This window comes from Eschrichtius robustus, chromosome 5 (assembly GCF_028021215.1).
Source record: "Eschrichtius robustus isolate mEscRob2 chromosome 5, mEscRob2.pri, whole genome shotgun sequence".
In the NCBI taxonomy this organism is placed as follows: Eukaryota; Metazoa; Chordata; class Mammalia; order Artiodactyla; family Eschrichtiidae; genus Eschrichtius; species Eschrichtius robustus.
Window position 1 is genome coordinate 33,417,229 of NC_090828.1, and position 16,939 is coordinate 33,434,167.

Sequence of the window (16,939 nt, forward strand, 5' to 3'; positions counted from 1 at the left end):
TTTTTCAGTTGTCTATCAATACCCCATCCAAAGGTTCCCACAATTAACTCATCTTTCCAATGTAAACCAGTACTTTTTCCTAAGCTCCTGGCTGCCACACTATTTCTCAGACCTCTCAATACTTCTCAATTCCCTAGACTGTCTTCCAATAGCTAACCAGAACCATAGCTTCCTTTTCTACATTTTGTCTCACATATGCCTCTTCCTCCCCATTTCCATACCCAAGATTGCAGGGTATCTTAATGCAACTCTCTTCTTTTTCCTTTACTTTTATTTTAAATTTTGGTTAAATGTACAAAACATAAAATTTACCATTTTAACCATTTCTGAGTGTACAGTTCTGTGGCACTAGGTGCATTCACAATGTTGTGCATCCATCTCCAGAACTTTTTCCATCTTCCTAAACTGAAATTCTGTATACATTTAAAAGTAGCCCCCAATTTCTTTTTCCTTTTTAAACTCTTTCTAGTACTATTTCAATTCATCCTATATTTCTATTACAATAATATTCTTCAAACAAGATTTAATTGTCTTTTATGTTTCAAACATCTGATATTGCATTTTATTATTTATCAGTCCAAAAGCAACAGATATTCTTTGAATCAGTAATTGTTCAAAAAATGTTGCTGATAGCAATGTACTAACTAAAGCTGATACAAGAATCATTTCAGTCAGACATGCTTCTAAAAACCAGAAATTCTGGATTAGGATTTTTAAAAAATATGTGGCCAAAGTTCCAATAATAGAAACTAAAAGCTCCATGGTTCCAATAATATGTGATACTACTGCAATCACTGCTATTTCCAGAAAAACACTTTGAGTACTCCGTACTTCCAATTAACTGGAAAATATACTTCTAAATAATAACTGATTGATGTGTAGGTGATCTAAGTAATTACTAATTTATTTCATTATATTTTAAAATTAAACTATTCTTAAATGCTTTGTTTTTAAAGCAAAAAAATTCAACCCCACTACTAATCTGTTTTTATTAAATAGTTCCATTTCATAAATTTGTCCAATGCTGGTTTAACTGACTGTATATCCTTTTCTTATGCTTTTAATGTGGTTATTCTTATAAGATAAAGACCATTTATGTCAAGTCATTTTGTACACCACCTATAAGGGTGCAGTGCACATATTGGTAATTACTTTAAATTTTTATATCACAATGACAGTGATGTAATCTTAACAAAAGGAAAAAAAATATACAATTATTTGGCTATTTCAATTAAGCCTCAAATAAGCATTCACATTAAATGAGTGTTCTTTCATGAAAGGAAGGAAGGTAGGCAGGAAGGCATGATGACAAGGGAGAAGTTTTTTAAAAAGGAAGAAAAGGAGAATGAAAAAAAGAAAGGAAGAAAAAAGTGTTCCAATGGATAATTCTTTACTTCTAATTCCTTATTGGGTCAATTCAGGAAACACTGTTAAGTGCAGCTTCTCAAATACTCAGAGGTTGTGTAAAGAAAACAATGACTGCTAAAGCAATCAGAGACCATCCTGAACACAGATAAGCTATTATGAGCAATTCATTAAATTACACTCAGATGCAAACCTGGAGTCCTTTCTAAAAAGTTTTTCCTGATTCACATCCTTCTGCTAGTAATGTTTCTGAACACTAGATGGCAATGAGCTAAAGGTTTAAATGAAAGTCAAACATGTCGAAGTCGACTTATTTAATATAGGTAGACAAAAATATAACTGCTTCACTCCAAAACATACATCAATTTTTGACAGCAGTTCCCTTACCTGGGAAGAGGTCTGTACATCTCATAAATATCTCCCAATAAATTAGTCCAAGTGCATACATATCTACTTGTTTCAAAGCTGATTCACAGTCCCTCAGGTTCACAGCTCCTTCTAGAACTTCTGGTGCCATATATCTGATTGTGCCAACCTGATAAATTAGAGTGATGTATTTCAGAAAAAGAATGTAGCATATTCTGAAGGGCATACATTAGACCAGAAGTTATACATAAATTTCAGGTCAACAATATGTCAATGTTATTTGAACCAAAGCAAGTCACTGAACCTTTCTATACCAAGTTTTTAATAAATAAAATACCCATTTTAGGACAGCTTGGTTGCTTCCAGTTTTTGGCAATTATGAATAAAGCTGCTAAAACGTTTATGTACAGGTTTCTGTGTGAATATAAGCTGTCAACTCAATTGGGTAAATATATAGGAGTGTGATTGCTGGAAGACTATGTCTTCCAAAGTGGCTATACCCTTTTGCATTCCCACCAACAATGAATGAGTTGCTGTTGCTCCACATCTTCACTGGCATTTGATATTACTGTTTGGGTTTTTTTTAACCATTTGAATGTAATGGAATCTTGTTTGGATTTGTAGTTCTCTAATGAGGAATGATGTTGAGTAACTTTTATATGCCTATTTGCCATCTGTGTATCTTTTCCGGTAAGGTGTCTGTTCAGATCTTCTGTTTTTTAATTGGCTTGTTTGTCTTCTTACTGTTGAGTTTTAAGAGTTCTTTTATATTCTGGATACAAGTCCTTTATCAGATATGTGTTTTTCAAATATTTTCTCCCAGTCTATGGCTTGTTTTTTTCATTCTCTTAATACTGTCTTTCGCAGAGCAGAAGTTTTTAATTTTAATAAAATTCACCTTAGCAATTTTTTCTTTCAAAAAAAATACCCTTTTTAAATAATTAAACTGTGATATATTCATCCTATTCAATAGCATTCCTACTCACATTGACAAAAATGAGTTGGAATGGCAGTGATTTGCACAATGAATTGATGAACTTCATGCAATGTCTTCCGTATATCTTAATTTTGTAATTCCTAATATGCTACACTTGGATAAGGATAACTGTCCTGAGTAGTTAGTGGGTTTTTAAATGCAATTTATTATGTTTTGAAAATATGTCAGTGTGATACCTTTTGTATACACTCACCTCACTTATGGCTGCATTATCTTCCTCCCCTGGGCGCACCAGTCTATTTCCAGTCAGCTTCATGGACAACCCAAAGTCACTAATAACACAGGTTCCATCATTTTTTACCAGAACATTTCTGCTATTTAAATCTCGATGGGAAATTGCAGGTTTATAGTGATCTGTTTGGATAATTTTCAAATATTTATTAATGCTTAAATAGCACTACTGGACATGAAATGAGCATGAAGGTAATAGGGGCTATATAAACATAGAAGATAGTGTTATTTTTCTGCCCATTTATTTTCCAATAGCAAAAAAGGACATTAAGAAATCAAAATTTCAACTCACAATCCCCACTATTTTCGGTATATTTCACAACATAACTCCTGTTGGAACTATAATTAATTAAACTCTAAACATTCAGCTACATAAACATTCAGCTGCAATTAATAGCCAAGAGGCTGTTGCTTCTAATTTTAACATGTACTTGTTTTTTTCCTTTTCATTTCTAGAGTAGCAAAAGGAGGCAACAGAGAAAGGAATATCTGGCATAAAAAACAATAAAAAGTCAATTTATCTAAAACAATTATCACTGAAAAACTGACATGGCTCCAAAATTGGTATATGTATTTTATAGTATTCTCTTACAGCTTAAACAAATCAAACCTATGACAGAAAATCCCAGTTCTGTCCTGAGGCTTAGCCATGTATCTAAGCCCACCACAATTCTTCAAATCAAACTAGAAACAGTTTTGCAATGGACTGGTAGCTGTTTTATGATTTTACAAAGAAACAAAACACTATTATACTCATTCTATTACTTGTTTATCAGAAGACTATATGTTCCATGTAGGCAGAGAGAGAACATGTTTTGCCTGAATTCAAAAGGCATGGCACATAGTAAATGCTTGCTGAGTGAAAGAATATATCCAACCTAAGCCCCTAACTAAAATCATAATTATTTTCCTCTTTATAAGAAAACCTTGGCGGGGGGAGGGGGAGGAACGGATTGAGAGTTTGGGATTAGTAGATGCAAACTATTATATATAGGATGGAAAAACAACAAGGTCCTACTGTATAGCACAGGGAACTATATTCAATATCCTGTGATAAACCATAATGGAAAACAATATGAAAAAGAATATATACATGTATAGCTGAGTCACTTTGTTATATAGGAGAAGTTAACACAACATTGTAAATCAACTATACTCCAATAAAATTTTTAAAAAAGAAAACCTTATATAAATCTTATATTGAAATAAAACCGTAGCTCTTGAAAAGAAAAAAATTCTATAGTACCATTCCCAAATTTATTTATTTATTTATTTATTTATTTTAATTTTAATTTTTTTTATGGCTGTGTTGGGTCTTCGTTTCTGTGCAAGGGCTTTCTCTAGTTGTGGCAAGTGGGGGCCACTCTTCAGCGCGGTGCGCGGGCCTCTCACTATCGTGGCCTCTCTTGCTGCGGAGCACAGGCTCCAGACGCGCAGGCTCAGTAATTGTGGGTCACAGGCCCAGCTGCTCCGCGGCATGTGGGATCTTCCCAGACCAGGGCTCGAACCCGTGTCCCATGCATTGGCAGGAGGATTCTCAACCACTGCGCCACCAGGGAAGCCCCCAAAATTTAAAATAACTCCTCAGGTATAGAAAGAAATAGAGCAATCAGAACAAAGTCAATGATAAGTTGAGAGTGTTTATATTCAGGCACAAAAAGACTCAGTATTTACATTTATTACTCTCATTAACATGTATTAGACTTCAATTTCACCAACAATGAAACCAAAGACAGAAGATAATGATTCCTTTGATATTGGGGCAGGGCGGGGGCAGGGCGGGGGCGGGGTGGGTGGGGGGCAATAGCACAACTAGAATAAAAATAGCAGTTACCAGGTTTCTTTTTCTAAAAATTGACTTCTATCTCATTTGCTCCTCTTCCCGGTCCAGCCTTCCGAATTATGTACTAACATGGCTCATTCAACCCCTAACAGAGCTACATTTCTTACTATGGATAAAACCACAACATAAGTATATGTGGTATAATCTCAAGCTGATATTTATATAAGAAAATTTATAGAGACACTGGAAAATGTTTGTATACTAACACCAAAGCAATATTTAAACTAAAATATCTCACACATAAGGAAAACCAGGTTAATAATGTGAAGAATGTGCAATGAGTCAGTCAGCCAGCCAGCCAGAGGGGAAAACAGGGTAATACTTTCTGCTACTAATAAAAAAGGAAACAAAAGAAATGAAAAGAAAAGAGGAGAGGGAGGAAGCAAAGGAGGAAGGAAGCGAGGGAGGAAATAAGGAAAAAGAAAAAAAAGAAAAAGGAAGAGACAAGAGGATTCATCACCAATGCAGAGGGTGGAACTATAGACCACCTTTTTGAGACTTCTTTTCCCCTTAAAGTTCCCCTCAATATTCATTTTAATTTTTTTTTACTGGGGAAGGGGTTGTGGTTTGTAGAAAGGGGGGCAGAGCATGTAATAATTTTGCCCTGGGCAGTAGCACATTTGGCAAATTTCTTAAAGCAAAGTGGGACACAATATTATTTTAATTATGTTAAAAAATAAAACCTGAACACAAAATAGTCTCTCTGTGGATATTTACATAAACACACACACACACACACACACACACACACACACACACACACAGCAAAGGACCTGGAAAGATGTACATAAACTAGTTAATAGTAATTTTCTGGTTACAGATTTAAGTTATCTATATATGTTCTTTCTTTGCTAGACTTTTTTCCATGATAATGTTACACTGACATTATCATTAGGAAAAAAGTTCATAGGGAGAACCAATTACAAATAAACAGGTTCAACTCCTACTTTTTCTGAAGCAAAAAATAGCTGAATAAATAATAATAGTATTATTCCTTACTACAAAATTTGTATGCCAAACAGCAAAGTTATATCTGAAGATACCGGGAAGAATAGAGTTCTCTGAAAAAAAGTGAAATGCCACTTTAAATATTTTGAAATAGTACAGTATAGTTGGAATATTTATTTATTATTGAAATATAGTCATTTACAATGTCATGTTAGTTTCAGGTGCACAGCAGTGATTCAGTTATACATACACACACACACACACACACACACACACACACACATATATTCTTTTTCAGATAATTTTCCCTTATAGGTTATTACGAAATATTGAGTATAGCTCCCTGTGCTATACAGTAGGTCCTTGTTGGTTATCTATTTTATATATAGTAGTGTGTATATGTTAATTCCATCCTCCTGATTTATCCCTCTCCGCCTTCCCCTTTGGTAACTATATGTTTGTTTTCTATGTCTGTGGGTCGATTTCTGTTTTGTAAATAAGTTCATTTGTATCTTTTTTTTTTTTTTCAAGTTCTACATATAAGTGATATATGATATTTGTCTTTCTCTGGCTTACTTCACTTAGTATGATAATCTCTAGGTCCATCCATGTTGCTGTAAATGGCATTATATTATGGCTGAGCAATATTCCCTTTATATATATATACCACATCTTCTTTATCCATTCATCTGTCGATGGACATCTGTTGCTTGGCTATTGTAAATAGTGCTGCAATGAACATTGGGGTGCATGCAGTTTTTCAAATTATATTTTCTCCGGGTATGTGCCCAGGAGTGAGATTGCTGGATCATATGGTACCTCTATTTTTAGTTTTTTAAGGAACCTACATACTGTTCTCTATAGTGGCTGTACCAATTTACATTCCTACCAGCAGTGTAGGAGGGTTCCTTTTTCTTCACACCCTCTCCAGAATTTATTACTTGCAGACTTTTTGATGAGGGCCATTCTGACTGGTGTGAGGTATGGAATATTTTTTAAATAATTAGGTAAAACCAAAAATTCAAATAGCTATTATACGTATGTTTTTTACAATAGCATATAGATACGCATTTTTAAAAAAGGTTAACTATTTAGTGATAATATTAGGTAATGTTTTAGAATAATATCTGTGTTTAAATAAAACTCATATTTGATGGCAATCATTCTTTTCAGCCAATGTTTGACTAGAAACCTTACTGAATCATGCAAGCCTTGAAAAGGGGGATTAGGATGGTATTTTAAGCTCTGTGCTAAGCCAGCTCTTTAAAGGAGTTATATAATATTTAAGAATAAGGAAACACAGTACAAATGGTTAATGAGCTAAAGCACTAAAGTAAGTGCATCAAGTTGCTGACACAGGCAATAACATTGGTCAATTCTGTATTCAGGAAAAGCAAGATGTCAAGATAAATGAACTGATAAATTATTCAGGAGAAATTATTTATATATGAAGCAGCAGATAGAAAAGATGATCCATGCTATCATACAATGGAACAAAGATCTAAGAAATTTTTACATTAAATATTCTCTTCAACTGAAAAAACAATGCATGACAAGAAAACTGCTGTAAGGGATGCAAATGTAAAGACGGATTTTCACAGCAAAGCTAATTTAGAGATGCCTGTGATGTGAAGTGTATATTGAAACAAAGTGAAAAAGCAAATATATTAAAAAGATGATTTGAAAAACTAGCAAAAATGTACATAAAGGCTGAATATAAATTGTTGTTAAGGCAAGGAACATAACCACATGGTACTGACACACTGGTGAAGCCTGACTCCTCACCATGCGTTCTCCTCTTCCTATTTAGTAACAGAACCCAGTGTTATTTGAGGCAGCAATGCACCCGGCTAAACAAAAACAAAAACAAGCTATATTCAAAAGCATCCCTTGCAGCTAAGTGTGGTAGGAAAGCATGGACTAAGTTCTGGGAAACAAAACATAAGCACAAGAGTGGGACTTCTGGAGGCAAAAGGAGGCAATTCCTTCTACTTTCCTTTTCTCTGCTGATTAGCATATAGCATGATGGACAATGAGGTGACCTTGAAAACAAGGCACATATAAAGAGTAATGGAGGAGAAACAGAGGAGCCTGGGGCCCTGATAATATTATGGTGCTGCCAAAAAACATTAGACTGTCTCTCTCCAGATTCTTACATGAGAAAGAAAAAAAAAATGTCATCCTCATTGAAACCTGTTACTTTTTTCTCCCTGATAAATTTGAACAAGCCTAATTCTAGCTAAGAGAAGCACGGATTTATCAAAAGATACATTTGGGTTTTACACTAAAGACCAACCAACCTATGGAATTCATGTGTAAAGAAGTGATAATACATTTGTAGTTCATTTAAATAAGCAAAATAAATACAAGGAAAATACAACACAGTCTAGCTAAGAGGTTCTTAACCTAGGTCCATAGATGAACTTCAAAGGATCTGAGAACCCCTACAATCAAAACAGTATTTTTTAAAGTATGCCCATACGTCTGTCTTTACAGGGGGAGTGTTCAGAGCTTTAATCAAAATCGCTATGGAATCTATGACCCCTCTAGAGAATTGAAGTTCTTTTTCTTATTCTTCTTGTTAAATTTCAAATATATTTCCTCACGCTAGATCTTGTAAACAACTGGCTGGTAATAGATCTGCTATAATATAAAATATACTTTTACTTTAAAGATATGAATAAAATTTCCCTTTGTGAATTCTGGCCCCACATGGTTGTCATGCATCTTCTATTCATTGTCTTACCTCCTCGTGGTAATTCTGTATGAAGATAAGCCAGTCCTCTAGTCACAGAATGAGCCAGACGGCAAGAGCTTACCCAGTCACTTGTATGGAGACTTAAATACTTGCATAGAGATCCCTGTATGGAGGGAAAAAGTAAAAAGGGGGAAAAAGTAGAATTACTTTACTTGAACACGAAGAGGTAAGTTAGCAGCTGTAAAAAGGATTTGCATATGTTGGGATTCAAAGGAGATCTAATGAATTATAACATTTCAGAATCTTGAAGTAAGAAAAGACATTTCTATAGGTAGAGAGAGGAGGAGAGGACGGAAAACAGAATTTAGACATTATCAATTTTTGTTTCTCCAATATTAAAAATTAGGAATGGTTATTTCATTTTAAACGCTTCTTTTATTTATCAACTTAAGACAGAAAAAAAAGTATTTCCAACTCTTTCTTTACACTGTATCTTATACCAGTACAAATATAAATTATACTGTCATGTTTTACAAGTAGAAAACAGAAAGGCTTTTGTAAATATATATGTGTCAGTGCTACTCAAGGTGCTCATCTACAAACTATTTATTACCAGTCTGGGATAAGAAGCATGTATCAGAATAAATGTCAATCAAAGCACTGCTTCCATTCATCAAGAAAGTCTTGCTCAGAGAGAGAGACAGAGACAGAGACACAGTGACGTGAGTGCGTAAGGAGTAAACAGTTTCATTCACATTCTAGAGTAAAATCCTTGTCTCATTGTAGACCATTAATAACCAGTTTGCAAACCAGGAACACTCTACATAACCGGGGTCCTCCTACAAATCTGACTGACATAAATGTCAGTATATTTTTTAGGAAGAACTTACATTGGGATAATACTCCATTACAAGCAAATACTCCATGCGTCCATCTGCAGTGACTCTCTCATCTCCAACTATAAAGCGAGCAATGTTGTCATGTTCCATCAAAGGCACTCTGTAAATATTCTTCTCATTGATAAAATTCTGACGGTTTGCAAAGGAAAACACTTTTACAGCAACTGGACGTTCATCTAAGGAACCTTTATATACGGCTCCATATCGACCCCGGCCAATCAGCTGTAAATTTGTTTTGAAGAAAGCAAGATATTATTTCATCACAACTTAACAATCAAAGTTACTAAATAATAAAGTATAAATCCATATGTATGCAACCAGGTCTCTATTGCTTAGTTTGAGTAACTCCACTGTCAAGAAAATAATAAATTTGGCATCTTATATGGCTCAGAAACTCCTACCAGACCCAGCCCTCCCTCAGATGACAACTATAAACTCTGAACAATATTTTTAAAAAGAAATCTAAAAATGCTGGAGAATGAACAAAAGTAGATAGGTTCTGAGGGGAGTCAACACTTGGAAGAAAGGAATGGCACAGGGTGAGCTACTTATTTTTATAGCTTTAAGCCTGTGAGCAGGCTGAAATCTGCACTGCGTAGTGGAGCAAAAACTGTGATAGAAAATCTTTCTGGCCTCAGGAAGCAGGGGACAGAATTTGGGGCAACCACACCATGGAAAATGAAGGGAGACTCCCAAAAAGGAGAGTCAGAGAGTTGGAAACCCAATTAATGCATGGGACAGACTCCAGCTAAAGATAAAAAGTAACTAAACTTCAGCTCAAGAGATGAGTTTGCAATATGTCCAACCAAGTTAATCACCTACTAAAATAAACAACGAAATGAACACACTTTAGAAGAACCTAACAGAACATAGGGTCTCCGCAATATGACATTCACAATATCTAGTACAACACAATACAATAAAAAATAACTCAAAAAAACCCCAGCAAGATGCAACTGTTCTCTTCATTTTTGGCTTCTGGGATTCTCTGACTTTTTGCTGAAAAAAGGTTAGGGATTTACCATTTAAGGATATTTGTTATATTTCATTCACTATTTCTAATTTAAATTTTAACAAACAGATAGACTGCCCTTTAGAAAGGTTGTATCAATATAAAGTTAAATCAGCAATGTTTGGGAGTGTTTCTTTTACTCAGTCCAGGATAAAATCCTAATGGTTTTAATTAGTATTTTTTCCAGTTTAGTAAATTGGAAATCTTATTATACATTTACTAGGCATACTTACTTCTTCTATGAATTGATAATTCATCTCTTTTGTCTATTTTTAATGGACTGTTCATTTCATGTTGATTTCTACCATCTCTTTATCAATTGTTTACGTGTTGAAATACCTTTTTTAAATTTTGCTTTTAACTTTTATTATATTTTTCTCCCAAATGGAAGGTTCTTAAAATGTTTTATATAACCAAATCTACCAGATCTATTATTTAGCAGTCTCTGGTTTAGTTAATTTATCCTAATAAAGATCATAAAAACATTCATCATGGTAAGACTTTTAACACAGGTTCTGAGATATTACCAAATGAAAATTTAATTCTATACAAAACATATTCGTACGTACCTACACAATATACAATATATACACAGACAAGGATTATTTATTCAGCATCTACTGTGAATTGCTTGCCTAGCACATTTTTCTCAGAATCTGATATGTCTTTATTCCCATACTCTTGTTCAAGTCTGTATTCAAAGATCATCTCCTTTCTAAATATACTTTCTTTAATAACCCCTTTTCCATAACTTTCTTATCTCATTTGCTTTTTTTTTTCTCCATAGCACTTACTACTACTTGAAATATACAGTTGACCTCTGAACAACGTGAGGGTTAGGGACACCAACCCCTCCACATAGTCCAAAATCCACGTATAGCTTATAGTTGACCCTTCATATATACATGGTTCCTCTCTGTCCATGGTTCTACATCCACAGATTCAACCAACTGTGGATGGTGTAGTACTGTAGTATCTACTATCGAAAAAAATCTGTGTATGAGTGGACCCATTCGGTTCAAAACCATGTTGTTCAAGGGTCAACTGTACTTTCATTTATTTACCCTCTTGTAGCCTCTCTCTCACTAGAATATAAGCCTCATGTATCTGTATTGTTCACCAACACTCTCAGTGCCTAGAATAGGCCTTGGCACAAAACTGATAATAAGTGCTTGTTGAACAAATGAATAAATTAATGAAATCACTGTCTCAGATATACTATGAGAGCAGAAAAAACAGTCCGTAATCTGAAAGCAATCTTACCTCCAACAGTTTCAGATTATCTAGGTCAAGAGAGGGCTCTGATGCTGCTGCCTCCATCATGTTCATACTGTGAAGACCTTGTTTACGGTCTCCTAGAGGAATAGGAAAAATAACCTGCTAATGTGTGGTTCTCTTAAAATGAAAATCTTTATATTACACTTTTTAATATATTACAGTTAAAAAAAGACCTACAGAAGGACAGACAGCAAGACTTATGCCTAACGTCAAAGGGAATAAAACTATTTACTAAACTAGGAATCATCTATAAATGAAGATGAAAAATGAATAACACAAAAGCTGAATTCTGGGAGATTGTTCCAGTAACACACCCAGTATAAAACCCTAAGAAGTATGCAGAAACATTAAAGAAGGTTTTATTAAAGTTATTCAAATGAATGAATGGGTGCTGATTTCCTAAAAAGCTTGTCAAATCTAAAGTTTATTAGAATCAACTATACAGTTGATGATACTTAGGAGTTACTGTTATTTTTAGATGTGAAAATGGTATTGTGGTTATATATATTTTAAGTCTTTATATTTCAGAGATAATACTAAAATATTTACAGATAAGTTATACCTTCAATTTATTTCAAAATAATCCAGTGGCATGGAAGCATGTGGTGAGTGGGGCTATAGATGATATACAGATGTGATAATCATTGAAGCTGGGTAATAGGTATTTTGTATATGTTTGAAACCTTTCATAAAAACTAGGACAAAAAGTTTAAGAGAGAAGGATGACTCTGGGGTTACCACAGCACAGAGATGTTTTTTACCACGATGAATTTTTTTAAAATAAAATCAATTCGGATTAAATGACATGTTTAATAAATAACAAAACAAAAAATTATATTTTTACCTGTCAGCATCCTGTATCCAAAGCATAAGGCAACTATCAAAACAGCTAATACAGAGACTGATGCCAAAGCAATGATTATTGTCTCATCTCGGTTAAATGAATGAGGTGGACCTAAAAGAAAACAAATTTTTAAATATAGTCACCCTTTCTTTTTGGTATTTTGCTAAATACTGACAGAAAGGCTGTATCAATACATAGTCAAATCAGCAGTGTTTTTGCATCAAATGAAATGAAAGAAAAATTAATAATAAATTTGCAATAACTGTAAATTGTATATTTTTAATCATATGAATTATTTTATATAGACCTAGAACACTGAAACACCTGGTAGCTGTGCTCCTAATTACTGAAATATCAACTATATCATGGAACAGCATAGACAGAACAGTATAATATTTAAGAGAATAATCTTTGGAATCACATTGGGTTTTAAATCTTGACTACACTAGTCTCTCAGTGGCCTTTAGAAAATTATTAGAATTTTCTGATCTTCAACTCTCTCATTTGTAAAAATAGTAATCTCTACCTCACAAGTCCTCTGTGAGGCTTAGGTCGGAGTCCAAGTACTTAGTACAGTGTTGAGTATATTCTACATATGCAATAAATGTTATGTTTATCAATATTGGTATTATGATTATTAACGAAAAGAGTATAGCTTTGCAGACAGTTAAACCTGAACTGGACTTAAAACTCCATTCTTCCACATATTCTATGACCTTGGGAATATACCTTTACCTGTCTGAGCCTAAGCTTATTCACTTGCAGAAAGGGAACACACATGTCTAAATCACAGGCCTATCACGAGCATGCAAACCATCTTATGTGTTAGCTTCATTCTTTGGATCAGATAATGTCTAGAGAAATACCCTTTAGAATGGATGACTACAAACTAGAGCACATCCAGAAGAGAGCAGGTAGAACAGTGAAGGTATAAGAACTCTGAAATGTGATGGGTAGAAAGAATTAGAAGTGTCAGATATAGAAAAAGAGAAAACTTGAGGGGATATGGTTGCTGTCTTCATGTGGAAAAATGGACCTGTAGCTAGAGAGGATAACAAGATCCAATTAGTATCTGTTCAAGGACAGCAGTTATTAACCTAGCATAAAGAAGAACTTAAGATTATAAACAGAGCTGTCTAAAATGGAATGAATGGGACTTCCCTGGTGGCACAGTGGTTAAGAATCCATCTGCCAATGCAGGGGACACAGGTTCGAGCCCTGGTCCAGGAAGATCCCACATGCCACGGAGCAACTAAGCCCGTGAGCCACAACTACTGAGCCTGCGCTATACAGCCCGCAAGCCACAACTACTGAGCCCGCGTACCACAACTACTGAAGCTGGCACGCCTAGAGCCCGTGCTCCACAACAAAGAGAAGCCACCGCCCATGAGAAGCCCGCGGACCAAAACAAAGAGTAGCCCCCTTATCCGCAAACAAAGAAAGCCTGCGCGCAGCAACGAAGACCCAACGCAGCCAAAAATAAAATTAAAAAATAAATAAAAAGGAATGAATTATCTTATGAGATAGCTGTTCATATTCATTTAACTGGAGGTATTCATGAAGTATTTGATAATGATGACCAGATACTGGGCTTAATGACTGCTAATATCTTTATTTAATCATTCTTTACACCCTGTCAAAATCAAGCATATTGTGTTTTAAATCTTTCTCACTTTGGACATTATGTATTCTATCAAACTAGAAGGCTCTATAGCAAACTCAAAAGCCAGCATGGCAAAGAGTTCCTCTGACGGGCATTCCTGTTCTAAATCAATGTATTTGTCTCAAGTTAAGCACAATTAAATATTAAAATGTCAAAACAATATTTCTATAGAAGGATCTGTTGAAGCACTATAATACTCTCTTAATCTGCAGGACATTTATTGTATTTTAATAGACTTTAACATATTAATAATTGCACATAAGTTTAACATATAGAATAAGTTATAGGAGGAAACCTCATTTTACTGTGAGACATCACTTCATATATACACTAGGATGGCTATAGTTTAAAAACAGAAAAAAGTGTTGGCAAGAATGGGGAGAGAAATTAGAACTCTTGTACATTATTGTTGGAATGTAAATGGTGCAGCTACAGTAGAAAATATTTTGGAAGTTCCTCAAAAAGCTAAACCTAGCATTACCATAAGACCCAGCAATCCGACTCCTAGTCATATATCAAAAAGAATTAAAATTAACTGTTCAAAAACTTCTACAGAAATGTTCATGGCATCACTAATCACAATAGCCAAAAGTAGAAACAACACAAATGTTCATAAACTAATGATTGAATAAACAAAATGTGGTTTATCCATATAATGGATATATACAAAAGGTCACATATTCTACGATTCCATTTAAATGAAATATCCACAATAGACAAATCCAGAGAGACAGAAAGCAGATTAGTAGTTTCCAGGGACTGGGGTGAGGGGGAAATCTGCAGTGACTCCTTATCAGGTACAGAATTCCCTTTTGGATTGATAAAAATGTTTTGGAACTAGATAGAGGTTGCACAACACTGTAAATACACTAGATGGCACACTTTAACATGGTTATTTCTACGTTATATGAATTTTACCTTTAAAAAAACCCTGACTTTAGAATATGCCCAACTCAAAAGAAAAATTATTTTCAACACACAAAAAACACAGATACATGCACACACAAAATAATAATCTATAGATTCTTTACTATAATAAGATATACACAAATTATTTTATGTGCTTATTGATCGTCCCTTTATTGACTGTCAGATCATTACTGACTGTCAGACACTTTGTATTTTTTTAAGGTAACTATGAAGCTTTAAACTATATATTGTATAAGACAATCAGATTACAGATTCATTATTATGGAAGCTCACATTTTATTTTTATGGTCCACTGAAGTCAAAAAGAGAGAAAAGGTAGGAGATGAAAAGTGGAGGACAAAACAAGAAACAAGGATATAGTGGAAAATAGTGACATTTAAAGTAAGGTAGAGAGCTTCAAGGAAGGCAGAAGAAAGGAAAAGAAAGACCAAAAGGTGTAACATGGTGAATGCTGACTTGACATGGCTTGCTCTTGTCATATTTAGCATTCTATTGGGCAGTGAAAATCAAAGAAAATGTCATCTATTTTTAAATCTCTCTGAAATTGAAATTCATAATCTTTAGCCTTGTTCTTATTATTTTTAATAGACTTTACTATTTAGAGATGTTTAGGTTTACAGAAAAACTATGCAGAAAGTTCTGACAGTTCTCATATACTAACCTCCAACACACGATTTCTCTTATTATTAATAGCTTCCATTAGTGTGTGCTATGGACTGAACTGTGTTCCCTTAAAAGTCATATGATGAAGCATTAACTACCAATGTAATGACTTTTGGACATGGGTCCTTTGGGAGACAGGTTTAGACGAGGCCATGAGAGTGGCCTCACAGTGGGTGGGATTAGTGTGCTTATAAGAAGAAACAAGAGAGTGTTTGCTTTCTCTTTCTCTGCCCTGTGAAGAACCAGTGAGAAGGAGGCCATCTGCAATCCCAGAAGAGTCCTCAGTAGAACCCAATCATGCTGGAACCCTAATCTCCAACTTCTAGCCTTCAGGACTGTGAGAAAATAAATTTGTGTTGTTCACGCCACTTGTTATGTTATTTTATTATGGCTGGGAAGGGCAACAGAATATGACACCCCAAAATATGCCCCTTTGGCATAAGGATTTTCTTGAGCTGGTTATTTTTAAGAAACAGCAGACACTGGAGAAGCTCTGAAAACCTAATAGAAGTTATCCTTTTATAAGGGATATTTACATTTCTAAGGGATATATCCATTTGTAAAGGTATCTCCCTCTCTGTACCAGGAAGAGGAAGACTAAAACTTACTGTAGAAAGCTTATACTTAAATCTGCATAACAACTATACCCTTGTTTATTTTGCTTTGCCTGGTAAATTCCCATAAGTGATCTCCACCTCACCTTTACCCCAATCTTCTTTTGTCTTTAGCTGGGGATGGTATTTAAAAGGTGATAGCTTGGGCCATTTTGGAGAGTCACTCATTTTTCTCCTGGGTATCTCCCATGTATGTAGGAGATATATACATGTTATTAAACTTGTTTGTTTTTCTGCTGTCATTCTGTCTTGGTCTCAGCCAAGAACCTAGAAGGGTGGAGGGAAAATGATATTTTCTCCCCTACAGCTGCTGGAGCAGACTGAGACAGTATGGAAACATTTATTACAAATTATGAACCAATATTGATACATTATTGTTAGTTAAAGGCCATAGTTTACATTAAGTTTCAAGGTTTGTGTTGTATAGTTCTACAGGTTTTAACAGATACATAATATCATGTATCCACCATGACAGTATCATACAGAATAGCTTTGCTATCCTAAAAGTTCCCTGTGCTCCACCTACTCATATTTCACTCCAACTCCCACTCTGGAACTCATTGATTTTTACCTTTTCCATAATGTCAT

At 34.6% G+C, this 16,939-nt stretch overlaps 1 protein-coding gene across 1 annotated transcript in view; it reads right to left on the reverse strand.

Annotated features, from left to right (window-relative positions):
* Positions 1-16,939, reverse strand: part of BMPR2 (bone morphogenetic protein receptor type 2) — a 175,456-nt gene that overhangs the window by 27,280 nt on the left and 131,237 nt on the right. The window contains exons 4-9 of the mRNA XM_068544639.1: positions 12,482-12,592; positions 11,623-11,714; positions 9,339-9,569; positions 8,497-8,611; positions 2,922-3,082; positions 1,753-1,900 (exon numbers count right to left, since the gene is read on the reverse strand). Coding sequence (XP_068400740.1) covers positions 1,753-1,900; positions 2,922-3,082; positions 8,497-8,611; positions 9,339-9,569; positions 11,623-11,714; positions 12,482-12,592 — 858 coding nt within the window. The remainder of the gene's footprint in view (positions 1-1,752; positions 1,901-2,921; positions 3,083-8,496; positions 8,612-9,338; positions 9,570-11,622; positions 11,715-12,481; positions 12,593-16,939) is intronic.